General features: G+C 36.7%; 3 protein-coding genes across 6 annotated transcripts; 1 reads left to right on the forward strand and 2 right to left on the reverse strand.

The window, feature by feature from the left end:
* Positions 8,559 to 11,371, reverse strand: LOC104725265 (heparan-alpha-glucosaminide N-acetyltransferase-like). 3 transcript variants are annotated; one of them, XM_010443892.2, is made up of 13 exons: positions 11,138 to 11,364; positions 10,914 to 11,051; positions 10,734 to 10,815; positions 10,560 to 10,636; positions 10,365 to 10,471; positions 10,177 to 10,288; positions 9,959 to 10,084; positions 9,788 to 9,879; positions 9,630 to 9,696; positions 9,300 to 9,378; positions 9,110 to 9,201; positions 8,857 to 9,000; positions 8,559 to 8,781 (listed from the first exon to the last, which is right to left on the reverse strand). In XM_010443892.2, exons 1-13 carry the CDS (start codon positions 11,306 to 11,308, stop codon positions 8,755 to 8,757), a joined length of 1,314 nt encoding a protein of 437 aa, XP_010442194.1. In that variant the 5' UTR covers positions 11,309 to 11,364; the 3' UTR covers positions 8,559 to 8,754. The 3 variants fall into 3 exon arrangements, with proteins under 3 accessions (XP_010442194.1, XP_019087788.1, XP_010442195.1); XM_019232243.1 differs by lacking the exons at positions 10,914 to 11,051; positions 11,138 to 11,364 and having other exon boundaries at positions 10,560 to 10,643; positions 10,734 to 10,817; XM_010443893.2 differs by lacking the exons at positions 8,559 to 8,781; positions 8,857 to 9,000; positions 9,110 to 9,201; positions 9,300 to 9,378 and having other exon boundaries at positions 9,629 to 9,696; positions 9,788 to 9,871; positions 11,138 to 11,371.
* Positions 13,710 to 15,359, reverse strand: LOC104725266 (NADH dehydrogenase [ubiquinone] 1 alpha subcomplex subunit 2). Its single transcript, XM_010443894.2, has 3 exons — positions 15,205 to 15,359; positions 14,966 to 15,072; positions 13,710 to 14,010 (listed from the first exon to the last, which is right to left on the reverse strand). Exons 1-3 carry the CDS (start codon positions 15,288 to 15,290, stop codon positions 13,910 to 13,912), a joined length of 294 nt encoding a protein of 97 aa, XP_010442196.1. The 5' UTR covers positions 15,291 to 15,359; the 3' UTR covers positions 13,710 to 13,909.
* Positions 15,533 to 17,980, forward strand: LOC104725267 (eukaryotic peptide chain release factor subunit 1-1). Of its 2 annotated transcripts, none has more exons than XM_010443895.2 (3): positions 15,533 to 15,629; positions 16,177 to 17,644; positions 17,731 to 17,980. In XM_010443895.2, the coding sequence occupies exon 2, from the start codon at positions 16,203 to 16,205 to the stop codon at positions 17,511 to 17,513; it is 1,311 nt and encodes a 436-aa protein (XP_010442197.1). In that variant the 5' UTR covers positions 15,533 to 15,629; positions 16,177 to 16,202; the 3' UTR covers positions 17,514 to 17,644; positions 17,731 to 17,980. The 2 variants fall into 2 exon arrangements, with proteins under 2 accessions (XP_010442197.1, XP_010442198.1); XM_010443896.2 differs by having other exon boundaries at positions 16,203 to 17,644.

Consider the following 18,048-nt stretch of genomic DNA (forward strand, 5'->3'; position numbering starts at 1 on the left):
TTAATGCTGATCCTATATCTGAGAGGGTAGGATCTGATTTCAAGCCTCTTAGCATCACACCAATGTCTACGGAGCATAGATAAGGCTAGATCTAGAGACTATCATTAGGCTTGCTAAGAGATTAGAAGTCTTGTTTGATTTTTGACATATTGCTTAATGCCTGCTTGTGTAGATTCTTTACTTTGTGAGAACAAGTCTAGAGATGCATGAGTTTGATTGTTTCTTGCCATGAGAGTGGATTAAACATGTCTTAGAAATATATGTCTAGAGATTAGCTCAAGTTGTTTGAGATTTGTTGACCAAGTTAGATGACCTCAATCATAGTCCAGCCCATGAATCCCTCCTCAAGACCTTCCTTGTTTATTGATTTCTTAGCTTAAATCCTGTTGTTTGATCGTTGTTTGATTCGTTTTGGTATTGCTCTGTTTTTCTTGTGTTGCTCTGTTTTGCGTATTTGTCCAGCTCGACCCTGCACTCGATCAGCACTCGATCGAGTGCTTGCTCGAGTTCCAACCCAGAACTTGTGTTTATGATTTGTGTTTGTCCTGTTTCACCCTAGTTGCATTTCTGTTGCATTCATTTAGTATCATGTTCATTACTTACCTTGCATTAGTTCAATACTTGCATTTCCATAGTTTCTATTTCTGTTTGTCATAATCACTCTGTTCCATCTGCATTTAGCTCCTAGTTCTTGTAGTTTTACTTTCTGCACTTTCCATTTTATCATAGGATTGTTAGTGACAAACAACCTTTACATCTGGCTTGACTTAGACTCATATGCACATCTTGATTGTTCACAAACACTCAGATTGGATTGACACCTCTTATACTACAATTGCATAAGGGGAATTGAAACACCCTGACATCCATTCATTCATAAGTCATCATTCCATACATCATTCACCACCACCTACAAAAATAATCAGTTTCAACCATAGAAACTCGTTCATCGTCGTTAACGATGTATTAATTAATTTGATTTGATGGATTTGGAGTTTAAAGTATGTTTTAGTTTCCCCAGAAAGAAGTCTACTTGATAAGTCTTCAGCATAATAGTACAAAAATTAATTTGATTTGATGGATTTGCAGACGGTCCAGTTTCCCGTGGAGAAGTTGTCAACATAATCATTACAAGGTATAAATTGATTTGACGTTAGTTGGCGGTAATATTTATATGTTTAATTTACCGATAAGCGGGAACCGGTTTTAACCAGTTTTTTTATAATTTCTTCCTAATTTTCTGGTACTGATTCTAATAAAACGATTTTGGTTTTATAAAACCGGGATTATTATAATTATTGTAATTTCATACAACTTAAAAAACCGAGATAACATAGGATAGTTATCTCTAATTCTTCCTCATAGGGAACTAGAAAACGATTCCCTTCTGCTTATCTCTTCCGCTTATCCTTCCGCTTATCGCTTATCACTAACGGTTGATTTTCCCATTTTTTGTTCATGTTAAACCTAAATCTCTATCTTTCGGATTGTCAGTTTACTTACTTTGTTTAACTTATTTGTACCAGATCTCGACAAACTCTGTATTCTTCAACCCAGCCACTTTATCTTCATCTTCGTCGTCGTTGTCCTCTTCGATCAAGCTGGAGGTTGACTTCTTTTGCAATTCGATAATAGCCTTCTTTTTCAATTTGACGCATAGACTTATTGGATTTGTCTTCCTCTTTCTCAATCTCTCGTTTTTTAATTTCCCTGCCAAACCTAATCTTATCTTGCATAATGGATGAGGAGAGAAAACCAGAATTTCCTCGGAGGTTTTACACGAAAGGTGATGAGCCGCTTCCAATAAAAAAAACATCGGCTATTACAGCAACAATACGAAGCTGTTTGTTGAACTGTACAAAGCTCTCGAGCCGGATGAATGGGACGAGATTTATCAATCTCGACTGGGTGTCTCGTTACGGTTCTACAAGCTCGAATTCGAATGGGTTTCCAGACTGGTTCACCATATGCTCACCTTTCAGATAGTCTGCAACAAAAAGTATGAGATCTGGAGTCTGGTTGGATCTAACCCTTTACGGTTTTCTTTGAATGAGTTTGAAGTCATCACTGGACTTAACTGTGACGATGTTGAGTCGTTGGAGCAGCCACAGGTTGAGGTTTCAGACGAGATGGAAGAGTTTTGGGAGAAGCTTGGAGTCAATTTAGACATTGGTCCGAGTATTGAGCAACTGGTTGCAGCATGTAAGAACTCAAATGATTGGGATAGAATATATCGTATTAGGTTGGGTTATTCAGCTATCTACGTTGGGTTTATAGAAGCTAGGAAACCATCAACGCCCCCTCGTCTAAATATGGCTAGGCTAGTCATGGATGTAGATGCATTTCTTGATTATCCTTAGGGAAGAGTTGCTTTCAAGAACCTGATTATGTCTGTTAAGGAGAAGGACTTAAACAAGCAGAGTTACACCATAGACGGATTTGTCGAAGCTCTGCAGATATGGGTGTAAGAATCTATGCCTGATTTTGGCAAATCAATTGGGGAACCGTTGGCGAACAATCCAAGTCCACCGTTGCTTGCTTACCGCGGTTCTCGCGGTAGAAAAAATGTGAAAGAGGGCATTCTAAAACAGGTACGCACCTCTGTGATTTGTCTATAATTTATCTACGATATTAGATGACTCGATAACCATTATTGTGTTAGATTTGAACTAGTACACTGTTTATATCAATTATAGACAAACTTCAGACACTTCAAAACCATTGGTGACATGATTAGTCCTGTTTGGGAAGACGATGAAGCAGATGAGAAGATTGATAACATTTTGAGAGCATTCAATGGGGATTTTGGTCCATGGAGGTGGGGGAGAGGTTTGTGGCAGACGGATGGTATTTATGAATCCAACAATGCGAAGGTGAAGGTGGAGAAAAAGGGTGAGAAGAAGAGAGCCGGTACATTTGATGAGCCAAGTGGGAAGAGGCACTGTCCAGGTACTTCAACCGCCTTGGACTTCAATATCTTGGATTCTATTAAAGATGAGCTCGGCATGTGGGGAGCAGCTCTGCTCGATCAGATGAAGGAAGGTTTCAACATGTTGAATGGGAAGATTGAAAGCCTGGCTTCGGATCTTACCAAAATGAAGGGAGACGTGACTGGTACGAAAGAGGTTGATCCTTTATCAAAGGAATAGAAGGACTCTCAGGCAGCTACTGGTACGAAAGAGGCTGTATCAAATGAACAGAAGGACTCTTAGACGGAAATGGTTAGTTCTGAGCACTTGCTGCCAGTAAGTCACATTCAACAACAATGAAACCTATCCAAGAGAGAACCATAAATTGTCGAAGCATTTTTTCCCTTTCATTCGCTGCCAGTAAGTCACATTCAAACTTCTTCTTGTCTTCCTCATATGTGTTAACCACCCCAGAGTTCACCAAAACAACTTGTTCTTTCATTTCTCTTACAGATTCTTTAAGTACCTTGATTTCTTCTCTATGTTAATGGATCTCATCCCTCGCATCCAAATAAGCTCCGCCTTTGTCAACCACGTGATGGTTCTGCGTCTGACCAATGGGAAAACCCATGAACAGTGCATCTGAAGAAATTTCTTCCCGGATTTGCATCTGTCCATGATTTCACAATAATCGTTGATCTACCGCAGTAGTTGCAGATTGGACCAGTTATTTGTATATGCGAATTTGTATCAGAAACTGACCCCGAAATTTGGCTCATCATTTTCTAGCTGATTGTGGTTGTTCAAGAAGAGGAGTATCATAAAATGGTCTTACGAGTAAATGATATTTACGTATTAGTCTTTAATAATGTCGACTTGAACATGTGGGATAATCCCGGAAAATTACAGAGACAAATTATAGCTAGGGAAACTCTAGATGACTTCACGATGAAGTTAACTTCTACTCGCCGTGTTCAGCAACCTATACAAATAATTGTTAGTGTAACCGATGATCATATACAAAACGTTAAAAATATATCAAGTGGGATTGTTACTTACACAATGAGGTCGAGTATGTCCAGGCTGTTTGCATTTTGAACAAGCATATTGCTTATGAGACTTCCTCGACTTGCTCCCATTTTTACGTGACAGTTCTAGCCATGTTAGCCAACGAGACTTCTTTTGCCTTCCAGGCTTCCGCTTCGGTATGGGAGGTATACACCGGATATCTAGCCCAATTAGATCGTGCTCGACATTGGGCATGATGGTAGCCGCGTACGACGCATAGACATAATCTTTTCTATAGTAAGCTTCGACTACGGTAGACATATGCCATCCGCTTGACTTGACAGCCTTAATTGCATGTGAACATGGCATTTTCTCAACATCAAACACCCCGCATGAACAAGATTTTGCTTCCAAGTCAACCAAACAGTCACGTTGCCCACCCCTAACGTAGAAACGCCAGCCATCAATGCGTTCTACCGTCATCATATCTGCGTAATGCTCCCTTACGGCCAATAAGAACTCAACACCCTGGCTAAAAGTGGTTGTCAGACTAAGTGCATCCTCTCGTCTTTTCCAATACCACCTACCTAAATTTTTCGTAATAAACTCAATAAGATATGTGATGGGATAACCTTTGGCTTTCTTTAGCATGAAGTTGATAGATTCCGCAATGCTGCTAGTCTTGATGTTGTATCCATCTCCTGGACAGTAAACCCAAGACCATAAAGCTGGATCTGCCTCATTCAAGTACGCTGCAAGGGCCGGATTTACGTTAGTAAGGGAAGCCATGTAGCGGTTGTAATCATCATACGTATGCGCATATGCTGCCCCTTTCACCAAGTACATCAGTTGCTTCCCACGGAAATTAGAAATTATGTTTTGTTGGAGATGGTAGTAACATATCCCTCGTGTTGCCCATGGCATAACATTGCGACATGCTTTAGCTATTGAACTGCACCTATCCGAAACTACTACCAGTGGATATTCATCCGAGATACACTCACTTAATTTGGTGAAAAACCAATCCCATGAAGCATCACACTCCGAGTCGACAATTCCAAAAGCCAACGGAAATATCTGAAAGTTACCATCCTGTGCGCAAGCGACTAGCAATACACTTTCATACTTTCCGGTGAGATGGGTCCCATCAACCACAATAACTCGCCTCACGTAATTGAAACCACGGATTGAAGCATCGAAAGATAGAAAAAGGTTNTTCACCAAGTACATCAGTTGCTTCCCACGGAAATTAGAAATTATGTTTTGTTGGAGATGGTAGTAACATATCCCTCGTGTTGCCCATGGCATAACATTGCGACATGCTTTAGCTATTGAACTGCACCTATCCGAAACTACTACCAGTGGATATTCATCCGAGATACACTCACTTAATTTGGTGAAAAACCAATCCCATGAAGCATCACACTCTGAGTCGACAATTCCATAAGCCAACGGAAATATCTGAAAGTTATCATCCTGTGCGCAAGCGACTAGCAATACACCTTCATACTTTCCGGTGAGATGGGTCCCATCAACCACAATAACTCGCCTCACGTAATTGAAACCACGGATTGAAGCATCGAAAGATAGGAAAAGGTACTTAAACCTATGCTCGTCATCAACAACAAGGTCAACGACACTTCCCGGGTTTGACTGCTCTATTTTTCTAAGACAATAAGGCAACTTCGCATATCCAGATTCGGCGTTTCCTCTCACATATTCCAAGGCATATTGTAAAGCCTTGTACGAAGTTGTGTAATCCAATGTCATGCCGAACATTGTCCTCACTGAATCTTGGATATGTTGTGGGACAACACCATCTACTATTCCTACTCGGTATACAATAAGCATCCCAATATATTTGGAGGTGCAACGCTTACGGTGAGCTATGCGGTCCACAATAGAACATATATGCACGTTCAGATATTTGGTGACCCAAAAAGTGGTTGGATCATTCTTCACAGTGGCCACGACCCTCCACGTGCATCCTGGCACAGAGCATATTGCCACCAACCGAGACTTTGTGGACTTCTTAATTTTGAAAGGGAATTTTAGCATAATAGCGGTCAAACGCACCTCTGTTATGACATCATGTTTGCATGGAAAGCATTGACCTACTTTCAGTTGGTCTATCCAAGTATTATTTAACTGTCCATGAATACCACCAACAAACGGTTTCCCTTCTTCAGCATCTACATCCGGGTGATCTCCATCTTCATCATCATCTTCATCTTCAAATTTCCCATACTCACTGTAATCGAAATCCATTTCATCAACACCTTTTGGCTTCTCATCTGTAGTGTCATGGAGAGCTTCTTCACATTCTTCTACACCTTCATCGGCACCTGGATCTACATCGTCACCAAATTCATCCGTTGGCTCCCCATCGGCAATAGAACAAGAGTTATTTATATCATTAACACATCCCTTAACCGACTGTCCATCCATGCATCGCGTAGAGACGCAAAGGCGAACAACATTCCTACTACTAAAATCTATCAAGTTCTGAACTGACCTATCATTTGTGACATAGACAGGAGGGGTATCTTGGAGCAATTGCTGAAGCATCATCTCTGTTAAGGGATACGATAACTGAACCATCTATGTTTCTTTGTCAATCAGATAATCTTCTACAGCCATTTCAAGAAGCTCAGCGTATGTACAACCGTGTCGCAAAAAAAAAACATTCTCCCACATTTGCGTCCATCCATATCAAAATGCCAGGACCCATTTCTCGTCGCCCATACTCCGTAAACAACATGTATTTGTGCCATCTACCTGAAAGAGTAAGCAGCAAGTCAATTACTCATTACATAGCTGACTATCGTAGAAGTCTTAAATCAATAACCTAGATGCCTAACAAAACCAAAAACATGATTGATCCAAAAGTATAATATATTATCGTGACAATAATAGACAGAGGCAAGTACATAACCGATACAAAACATTTTGAACTACAAAATCAAAAAGAAAAATTTATAAATTTCAATTAAACATTATTTCAAATATACAGACTTCACAGATAACTCCAACGGTTTGTCTTCGTACATTAGTCCACTTTAATGACCTAACTGCCTATGAAAACCAAAAACTTGATTTCTCCATATGTATAATATGGATTCATGTCAAAAACATACAGAGGCAAGTAAATAACATATATCAAAGAATACACAAGAAAATCTTTAAAATTATTCACCAATTTGCAATAATTTGGTTTTCAATATCTGCTGACTTCATGTTGACGTCAACGGGTAGATATAAACTAGACTATACGAAGATAACTTCAAATGAAGTCTATTTTTTGTGGTCTATTTTTGCAATTACTATTTAACAAAGCGGACAGCGGACGAAGTCTACTAGAACCGGTTGACTTCTTCTGTGGTCATCCTTCGTTAATTTTTTGGTCAGTTTTGCAATTAAATAGATAAAAATAGGTAGACTTCAATGGAAAGTTCCACCTGTTAACTTCAATTATAGTTTACTCTGGTTATTTTTGCAATTGACCAACCCATTGACTTTACAGTAGATTTCTGTCTAATAAGTAGACTTCATCTATCCGTCAACAAGAAAATATAAACTTCGTTGTGGTTAGTCTTGCAATTGACCAAGTTTGACTTTTGCCAAGTAAACTACGTACAAAGTCTATAGTAATGATGACTTTGTTTGCAGTCTGCCGTGGTCATTTTTGGAGTTGACCAACATTTAAAATTTTTAATTAGTAGACTTCATTTGCAGTCAAATAATTATTTTAATATAATAATATTACGGTCAATGCTTAAATATTTTGGTCAATTCCAAAAATAGTCACTATAGAAGTCTACTCGTTTATTATCGTAAGAAGACTTAGGCCAGCAGTCATCACTAAAAAGTCAAGAATTTGGTCAATTGCAAAAATACACCTTAGTAGACTGCAAACGAAGTATCTGACGGAAAGATTATAATGCAGTCTGAATCATATTTTTTTGTTTTCAAATGAAATTAAGGAGACTGAAATTTTAGTCTACGGGCTCGAAAGTCGATAAATTTTAAATTGCAAAACTGACCACATAGTAGACTTTACATGATATTATGACGGTTGGACTAACAAATGAAGTCTAACTTCGACAAAAAAAACAAAGAAAATCACGAAATCTACCGGAAAATAATCTTATCGGTGGTGGTTTCGCAATGTCAAGCACCGAGGACGTCGTATTTAGTCACCATTGAAGAAACACAGCGCCAATTTTCCTTGTTCACGAGATATAACAAAATTAACGAACTTTCAATTTTTTCGATTAAAATGGAGAGGAGATGGAAGAAAATGAAGTTCTCATAGCATTGGGTGTTATTTAAGCTCACAAATCGGGTTGTTGAAGCATTAAGAGCTTTAAATTTAGTTGTTCATGGTTGTTAGAAAATTGATGGTGGTGGTACAACCGTAAATAAGACAAGAAGATGAGGATATGGATGTAATAAACATTTTCGCAAGAAATTCAAATAAATTAGAAATAATGGCATTTCTGTGAATACAATGAATGATATAGGATTTAGTAGGCAGAAAGTGGCAAATATTTGAGAGAGAAAAAGAGGAGTCTAGTCTTGCAATTGACTCAAGTTAGGGGTTTAGTTTCGCAAGCGTCCCTTGAAAAAATCATAAAGACGTAAAAAAAAAGGATGTGAAATATGATCAGATTCCATTTATAAAAATAGCATAAATTGGATCCCACATGTATGTGAAAGTGAAACAAGGTGGGATGTGAAGATGAATATGGCATTTGTTTCTTTATGATAAAACATTTCAGTTTTTGGTTCATGAAACTCAATGTTTGGTCACCTCCCTTTCCTTGTCTTCTCTTCTTTATTTTCCGATTCCAATTAAATGAAGCTGCAAACAATAATAACATTTAGAAGTCCAATACAAAACTTTAACAATGGTTAAAAGTAACAAAGTAAAACTTACGAGATTGTTAATTGGCTTCTTCCAGTAGAATCCATGAATGATTAGAAAGACAAGATTGCAAGCAATAAGAACAAAGATCGGTAAGGCATGTACTCCCATCCACTCTAAGACAAGACTTGCTCGTTTGTATCCATAAACGTCAACCTGCATGTGAAGATTGTGAGAGAGAGATTTACGTTTTAACAATGTGATGCTTCCTACTCTCGTAGTATATGTAAGTCATTAAGAGACATAAGATAATAGCAAACCAAACCATTAGGTATATCGCGGATAACAGAAATCCAGAAGCGCCTGAGGTGACACACATGTAACTCAGTGTGTATAGAGGTTTATTTAAATGCATTCCTGCAAAGAACCAAAAAACAAATGACACAATGCAAAAATGTGATTAGACCTAAAAAAAATGACGTGTGAATGAGAAATATAGGAGTCAAGGAAAATACCAAAGAGGTCCAGTGCAAGACCAAACATCAGAAGACAAAAAGAACGTAAAATCCATTGATTCAAACGCTGTTTGTGGTCCTGTAAGAAGTTAGTTACATAGCAACAATATTTAGTTTCTTATATAGATTCCAATTCACCAAAACCATAGACACTACTAGATTAACGCGAGACTCGTACTCTCTTAAGCTATGGAAGGCTCGTTATAAACCTATCTCTTACTAACGTCTCGCTTACCAACTCACAACAACTCTAATCTGCTATTTAGAGGATATATATAGCTAAGAGTTGAGCAGCTGAACTTCTTCAAAGAAAACTAAAGATATATTTACCTTGAAGTGGATGATAATATGACCGTAGTGCAGACCCACTAAGCAAGTAACGGTGGCCATCAACGAACTACAATTGAACAAACTTGTGAGTTACTTTGTGAACAATGATGAAGCAAAACTTGCAATGGAAATGGTTTTTGGAGAGTAAAAGCAGAGACCTTAAGAGGCCTTCAGGGTCAAAAGGCGCTTGACACCAAGAAGGAGCGTCTGGAGGTAATGGCCAATTGTTTGGAGAATTTACACTGCATTGCTGAAAATGTATAAGAGTTCATGTGAAATGGATATAAAAAATATATTGAGAGAAACAAGACAGGGGTTAAATCTAGAACCTTGGTTCGTGCATATACGGGTTTCCTGTACAAATGCTGGATTCCTAGAAACATACGGTCAATCATTCCAACTGCATTGCAGCCTGGTCCAGTGTGTCCTCGTACCCCACATTTCACTTTCAGATTCTAAACAGTTTTAAGGATCGTCAATGCATGATAAAAAGAGCGGTAAAGAATATGTAAGGAAGGTTGTGTAGAAGGAAGAAACACTATCTAACCAAGAATGTTGATGATCCTTGGTCTTCACTTGAAATCTGATATTCCCAGTCCGGCACGTATAAGCCATATAACAAGGACAAATATATTGTTGTAAAAACAAATGCCACCATCCTGTCAAAGACCAGGATAAAATCAAGCAAGTGCATAACAATTTTTTGTATACAATTTGCAAGAACACGACAGTTACCAATGAAATCTATATTTCCTGATCATAGATAGCTCTGAGCTGACATTATGGCTTCCCTTTAACCACATCTCGCACAGTGCAGCAACTAAGTATGCTATAGCTATTCGCTGAAAACATAACCCAAAAAGGCCTACTAATTTACAATGAGAATGTAAGAACACAAAAAAATTTCAATGCTGTCTCTAGATAATATACCTGTAATATGCCCATGAATCTAATTTTATCTACATCTATTCCGTAAGTTAAGTTGTTGAGACCATGAATAAATCCTCCTGAAAACTTAGAAAAAAAAGAAGAAAAAAAACAGTATAAATGTAAATGTATCACCATCAACACCATGAGTTAAAGGACAAAGTTATCGAACCAAACCTTGGAGAAAAAGACCAAGTAAGAGAAGTTTCAATGATCGCATCGAAGCTTTTCTTGTTGCAGCTAACCTGCATGACAAGTTCTGTAAGCAAACACATCGAGAGTTAGCGGACTCGGTCTTAAGAGAAAGATAAGAAGAACAGAGCCCAAAAAAAAAAACATTGAACCCTCTCAGATTACCTTATAAGCAAAGGCAAGAGAGACACCAACAATAAATAAGAAAAAAGGCATGACAAAATCCGCAAGTGTAAGACCATCCCAAGGTGAATGATTAATAGCTGGTAAAATCCCTCCAGCATCATCCACAAGTATCATCAACTGTGATTACATTCAAACAATTCAAACTCCACTTAATTACATCGCTAATTAGGTATTTAGAAAGCGATTAGGAAAAACAAACTTACAGCGACGGTAAGGCCACGGAAGACATCAAGAGAAACTAATCGTTCCTTGTCGGGAGGAAAAGAGGAACGAGAAATCTGAAGAGCAGACTCAATGTCTTTCTTCTCTCGCCATTGATGGTCATCATCATCAATGCCTTTGATTGTTTCATACATCGTCAGTTTTGTTCGCATCCCAACAAATTCATCTACTCCAGCGTCTCTATATATAGATTTTTTTGATATATTTTTCCCTATATATATATATATATATATATATATAATTAGAAAAAAATATATCGAAATTTTAAACCTTTATCAAGTAAGAAAAGAAACAAGACTTTGGTTTTGATATGCCTCAACTAGAACGGTTGATGCTAGCCACTTGAGCCGTTTGTTACAGTTCAATAACTTGGGATTTGCACGTGGCTGTGTCCTGATTGGACCTTATCCGAACTTGATTCGCTCACAGCGACTATCTCGTTATTTTCTTTTCCTTTATGGGCCTGCAAGTGAGAAAGCCCACGCTAAGGAGAATAAAAGGCTATAAAATTTACCATCCAAAATTATCAATGTAAAATGATATATACAAAAAGAAAATCATCTAATCTTATTTTTGAGTGGATTAAACTTCATAAAGCATTAAGAGCATCCTGCCGAAAAAAAAAGCATTAAAAGCTTCACTATCTAAAACCTAGAGGCTTAGACCACCACTATTGGTAAACTAATGGAGGAGTTGGGTATTTTTTTTAAATTAATGTTAATAATTTAAGATTTTAAATGTTGTCAAAAAAAAAATTTAGATTTTAGATATCCATCATTTTTAGAAGAGTATCTTCTTTTTTAGACACCAATTAAACTAATAATAAAATTAATGATAAAAAATATACTCATACTAATAAAGATGCTCTTATGGTGAGAACTTTATAAACAATTTTATACCATATTAGTGCTTGAACTAACTCTAAACAATGTAAAAGAGGAGATAAAAGTATGCTAAAACATGATAAAATAGAGAGACATCAGGAGTATATTCATTTTAAGGTAAAAGTAATCTTTTTTTTTAGGGTGGTTATTTTTGGAATTTCTTTATAATCATATGTTTATACTTTATAGTATCATTAAGTAATTATACAATTTCCTTAAGATATTGTATAATTTTCTTATATTGTAGGATTGGTGAGTTTCAAGCTTTATATAATAAGATTGGTGAGTTTCTAATTAATATAATAGTCATATTTTAATTGAAAAAATATATATTTTTCTTTCTAAATTATTTTTTCAATTAAAATTACATCTCTTAAATAACACAATAATGTATAAAACTATTTATCATAAACTTATAAGAACTAAAATTAAATTTTAAGATCTCTCTCTTTCTAAATAATATATTATTGTACTAACTACGACAATATTACTTTAATATATGTTTTTATTAATTTACACAAAATTCATTTAATATTTTTAAGTAGTATCAAATTAAAATAAATAATTTAAATTTATTCATAATGGAACTTGTTATATAGATAATTTTATTTTATGGATAATAAAAATAATAATAATAATAATAATAATAATAATAATAATAATAACATAGATAAAGTATAAACTATTGAATCAATAAGACAAAATGTGAAAGATATGGGTATTACAAAAATGGTGCACCAAATAAAAATACACATGTGTGTTATGTCTTGATGATATTGAAAGTTTCACATGATTTGAGTTCTACTCTAATTCTATTAAAAACAAACTCTTTTATTTTCTTTTTCTTTTTAGGAGTAGGCTCAAGCCGGTAGGGATATAGATGGTCTAAAAACATCTACATCCCTCAGTTTTTAGAACGAGATGTCTTCAAATCAGAAAAATAATAACCAAACAACAAATATTAATTAAATTGTTTTGGTGTCTTTACACTCAAGACATTAAACACCAAAACAATTTAATTAATATTACTCATAATCAATTATTTTTTTTAATATGAAACATCTCCCTCTATGGAGATGGTCTAAGGTCCATGCCAAATTTTTTCGGAAACCTTTTACCAAAAAAGCGAAAAAATAAAATTCTTATTAAAGGTTATATATTTACTTTGGCTAAGGTAAAAGAAAATATTAGGGTGGAAATGGTTGCATTAGGATGAACGAGTTGAAAAAATATGAGTTGAATAAAATTAGCTGAAATAGCATTTAACTCATTCATCCACTAAATATGAGATGAAAGAGTTGAACAAATTTCCTTTATAATTTGTTCATTTCTCCAGCTTTTTTTGTTGAATGGATTGAATAAATTTTCCAACTTACGCATCTCAAATGGTAAAAAATTGGATGAACAATCATTCAACCTATTAATTTAAGTCATCCATTTGCATCACATCAATCAGGGCCTGAACCTCTTCGAGGGCATGTGTCATGTGTGCACTAATATTTGAGATACAATGATTCTCCTCCATGCGAAAGATGAACCTGTGGCCAACTTAGCCAGAGTGGAGTTGATCTCAAGAACGACACACGTCCTAATATACCGCCCAAATCCTAAAACAATACGGACTACATACTACTCAGAAGTCATAATAGATTTCTCTACACTTGTTATCGTTTATTTTCTCTTTCATATGGTTTCCATTTTATGGACTGGTACGAATCATTCCAAGTTCAGGGATTACAAAAATAACCAACTCAAACGCAAGGCGATATGACACCACGGAGTTACAAAGTAAAAAGAATGACAGGAAATGTCTAATGAGTTTCCGGTAAAATCTTATTCGGCATCATTTAGATAAACAGACAAACAACCTTATGCTCCTGTAGCTCCGGATTTCACAAGGTTTTCAAGGGCCTTTAGAATCTGTGGCTCGCTCAGACCATCCAAGTTTACACACCTCTCAACACCCATATCTGCACAAGGGTTTACAAGCCAAGCACAAATTAACGGATGAAGAAAAAAAAAACAGAAGCATTTATAAATACTGGTTCCAAAGTAGAATCGAGGATGGCAGTTATAACGCATACGCATGGGGGAAAACACGATGATACTTTACGTTTTATACAGTCATCTAACACTAGCAGTCACGTGGAGCGGAGTCTTAAAGCAGTGGCATCTCCCATGGAATAAACAATGGTTGATTCTCTGATCTCAGCAGCTAAACAACTTCCTAAACATGCCAGTTACATGGGTACAAATATCTCTACTTAACTACATGATGGGAGTGGGAAAAAGTTCTCTCGTCGCAGATATTTGAATACTTTTAGTTGCTGAAGAGACACTGATATGTGATTACTATAAAATTCAAAACAAAACCAAAGAATACGAGAACAAGCAAACAACAGTAGTAAAGCAAATCGCATGAATTATATAAGATATTAGCATTCACATAAAACACAGCAAGGAACTAGGGAAAACAATCCTCGTTTTAAAAGCACAAGCAAATACGCATAGTGGTTTACACACAATACATTTTCATCAAAGAATCTTAAGGGTGAGTGTGCACTTTATGTTTAATGGGTTAACTCAAGAAGTTAAAGGACTCTTTCATAAAACAAACTGAATGCAGACAAAAGAGGAAGCCACATCTGTTATTTACCAATCAAATCGAAAAAGTCTTTAAAAAATGCATTTTCATCAGGGTACAAGGAGTGTGTATATCAAGTGTAATGGCTTAACACATGATGTGATAAAGACACTTAAAAAAAAANAAAAAAAAAAAAAAAAAAAAACATAAACAAGAGAAGAAGCGACATTAATAACTACATTCACATCAAATCTTCAAAACACATTAAGCACAAAATAATTTCAACTCTCTACAAATTAAACAATTTGACTATAAGTAATGGGGGAGATGAAGCAATTTACCAAATCTTGCCCACATCTGAGGCTGGATCCCACTACATTCACGGATCAAGATTGGGAATTTAGGGTTTAGAGACTTCAAATCTTTGTAATTCTTCTCAACAAACGTTCTGAAAAAAAAAACAAAACAAAATCCCCCCAAAAAAAAAGAAAAATCACAAAACCAAACAGGAAATGGAACATTGAAAGAAAAATCTCCGATCTGAGAGATTGCTTTTTTTTTTTGGATCAAAAATTGAAACCTGGTGGGAGCACTAGCTGGAGACGATTGACAAAGAAGAATCCTAAGCTCTTTCATAGACTTCGATATGCTTCCTCTCCATGCCATCTCTCGCTCTTCTTCTTCCTCTCAAACTCTTCAGATGCCACAAAACAAACAAACAAAGAATCAAAGACCAGGGAGAAAACTTTTGTGTTCTGTGTGAAAGAAAATGGATCTTCAAGGAGAATTGAGTTAGGCCCATTAATGTTATTGGGCTTAGGCCTATTCAAGTTAGTCGGTTTTGTTAGGTTTAGAGGGGAAAACAATTAAAAAAAAAAACTAGGTTACGTATATAATATATCCTTCAATTCTCTTCTCTGCCACAATTGCTTTTTTTTTTTATTATTATACAATAAACAAAGGCTTGAGCGTTGTTCCTTCGCGTAGCTTCTTCTTCTTCTTCAGGTGCTTTTCGATCTTCATCATTCTTCTTCTTTTTTTTTGGGGTGTTTGATTTGATCGATCGAATCTGTGATCTGATATTTTATTTGCATGTGTTGATCGTTGTTTCTTTGTTTTCTTTAGACTTTTTTTTTGGGTGTATTTGTTTATTAAATTTCCTCGTTTTAAAAATCTTATCAGAATTTGATCATCTTGATTCGTATTTTATTTTATTTTCTGCTTGAAGATATTTTTTTTTTGTTTTTTTTTTAAAGGTAGATCCATCAGTTAGATCATTGAAATTGCGAAGTAATTTATTGAGCAAATAAATCGTTGTTGCGATTCATTAGCGATAAAGGCATGTTTTGAACTATGGTAGTTTCTTAGATTTATAACTTGCGTCTTTTATAAAGTATTGATTTATTGTATGATTAATGAATGTATTAAAACGAGTTGGAACTGGTCATATGACCCAATTATTGTATAACGTTTTGTTCTTTGGTAATGGTTTACTGGGAATTGTATTTCCTGAGTTTATTGTGTTAAAGTAGCTTCTCTACTGATGTTTCAGGTTTTTTTTTGGTTCTATTTGTTAAGATGGGAGACAAAAACGATGACGACAAGAACATTGAGATATGGAAGATTAAGAAGTTGATCAAATCCCTTGAAGCTGCTAGGGGTAATGGAACCAGCATGATCTCACTCATTATGCCTCCCCGGGATCAGGTTTCTCGTGTTACTAAGATGCTGGGGGATGAGTATGGAACCGCGTCAAACATCAAGAGCAGAGTCAATCGCCAGTCTGTTTTGGGAGCCATTACCTCTGCGCAGCAAAGGCTGAAACTTTACAACAGGGTCCCTCCCAATGGTCTTGTGCTGTATACCGGAACCATTGTCAACGAGGAAGGTAAGGAAAAGAAGGTTACTATTGACTTCGAGCCTTTCAGACCCATCAATGCTTCCCTCTACCTCTGTGACAACAAGTTTCATACGGAAGCTCTGAATGAATTGCTGGAGTCTGATGACAAGTTTGGTTTCATTGTAATGGATGGAAACGGGACTCTCTTTGGAACTCTGAGCGGTAACACACGTGAGGTGCTTCACAAGTTCTCTGTTGATCTTCCCAAGAAACACGGAAGAGGAGGACAATCTGCTCTTCGTTTTGCTCGTCTCCGTATGGAGAAGCGTCACAATTATGTGAGGAAAACTGCTGAGCTCGCCACACAGTACTACATCAATCCTGCAACAAGTCAGCCTAATGTGTCGGGGCTAATTCTTGCCGGTTCAGCAGATTTCAAGACTGAGTTGAGTCAGTCAGATATGTTTGATCCCCGGTTGGCGGCAAAGATACTGAATGTGGTGGATGTATCATATGGAGGAGAAAATGGTTTCAATCAGGCTATCGAGCTTTCAGCTGAGATTCTGGCGAATGTGAAGTTCATCCAAGAGAAGCGTCTGATTGGCAAGTACTTTGAGGAAATAAGCCAGGACACCGGGAAGTACGTGTTTGGTGTGGAAGATACGTTGAACGCTTTGGAATCAGGTGCTATCGAGACACTAATTGTATGGGAAAATCTTGATATCAACAGATATGTGATGAAGAACACTGCGACTGGTGAAACTGTGATCAAGCACCTGAACAAGGAACAGGAAGCCAACACGGAGAATTTCAAAGTAGTCGACAGCGACTTGGCTTTGGATGTGGAGGAGAAGCTGTCTTTACTCGAGTGGCTGGCTAATGAGTACAGGCGTTTTGGTTGTGCGCTTGAGTTTGTGACCAATAAGTCACAGGAAGGGTCTCAGTTTTGCAGAGGGTTTGGAGGAATCGGAGGGATACTTCGTTACCAGCTTGACATGACTGCCTTTGATTCTGAGGATGGACAATTTGATGATGATGATTCGGAATAACAATCAATCAAATCCTCACCATCGCTGGTTGAGGAAGATGGCCCACCGCCATGCCTGAACCAGCCTGCCCGGGGGCTATCAGGGACGCGCAGACGATAGTTCGAGAATAATTGAAGAAGCATCTTTTCAAGGTAAAAAAAAAAAGATCTCTTGAAACCTGCTTTCTTGTTAGAAATCCTTAGCTTAATTATCTCTGTAATGATGTTTATTGAAACAGGTGGAGAGTCAAGGAACAGGTGGAGAATGAAGAAGCTGTTGCTTTGGTAGCGTTCGTCGTTGTCTGCAACATTTACGGAGTTTTCTTTTTGAGTTGGTGTTCTTTAATAATTTTACTTTGGCCAGTTTGATTTCAGTATTTTATACTCTCTGTCTTGAGAGAAACAAGTAATGATTTGGGTTTTATTGCATGGTTGTCTTTGACTTTGGGTTGATAAAATATATGTTGAGACGAAACAGCATTTCATCCACGCGTCTTAGTTTTGCTTAAAGCTTTTTATCCCGTTTTAGAACAGGTTAGGTTAGCCTCAAAATCTTG

The sequence above is a fragment of the Camelina sativa genome, chromosome 11, assembly GCF_000633955.1.
Source record: "Camelina sativa cultivar DH55 chromosome 11, Cs, whole genome shotgun sequence".
Lineage (NCBI taxonomy): Eukaryota > Viridiplantae > Streptophyta > Magnoliopsida > Brassicales > Brassicaceae > Camelina > Camelina sativa.

Bases quoted from the DNA above. Each gene is read 5' to 3' on its own strand.
- LOC104725265 (XM_010443892.2), bottom strand. From the start codon at position 11,308: ATGCGAACAAAACTGACGATGTATGAAACAATCAAAGGCATTGATGAT. The intron at 10,637-10,733 runs GTTTGGTTCGAT...CTAAGTTTTCAG, and splicing joins ACTTGGTCTTTTTCTCCAAG to GAGGATTTATTCATGGTCTC. The intron at 10,289-10,364 runs GTAACTGTCGTG...GGTCTTTGACAG, and splicing joins AGGAAATATAGATTTCATTG to GATGGTGGCATTTGTTTTTA.
- LOC104725266 (XM_010443894.2), bottom strand. From the start codon at position 15,290: ATGGCATGGAGAGGAAGCATATCGAAGTCTATGAAAGAGCTTAGGATT. The intron at 15,073-15,204 runs GTTTCAATTTTT...TTTTTTTTTCAG, and splicing joins CCAGCTAGTGCTCCCACCAG to AACGTTTGTTGAGAAGAATT. The intron at 14,011-14,965 runs GTAAATTGCTTC...ACCCTTGTGCAG, and splicing joins TCAGATGTGGGCAAGATTTG to ATATGGGTGTTGAGAGGTGT.
- LOC104725267 (XM_010443895.2), top strand. From the start codon at position 16,203: ATGGGAGACAAAAACGATGACGACAAGAACATTGAGATATGGAAGATT.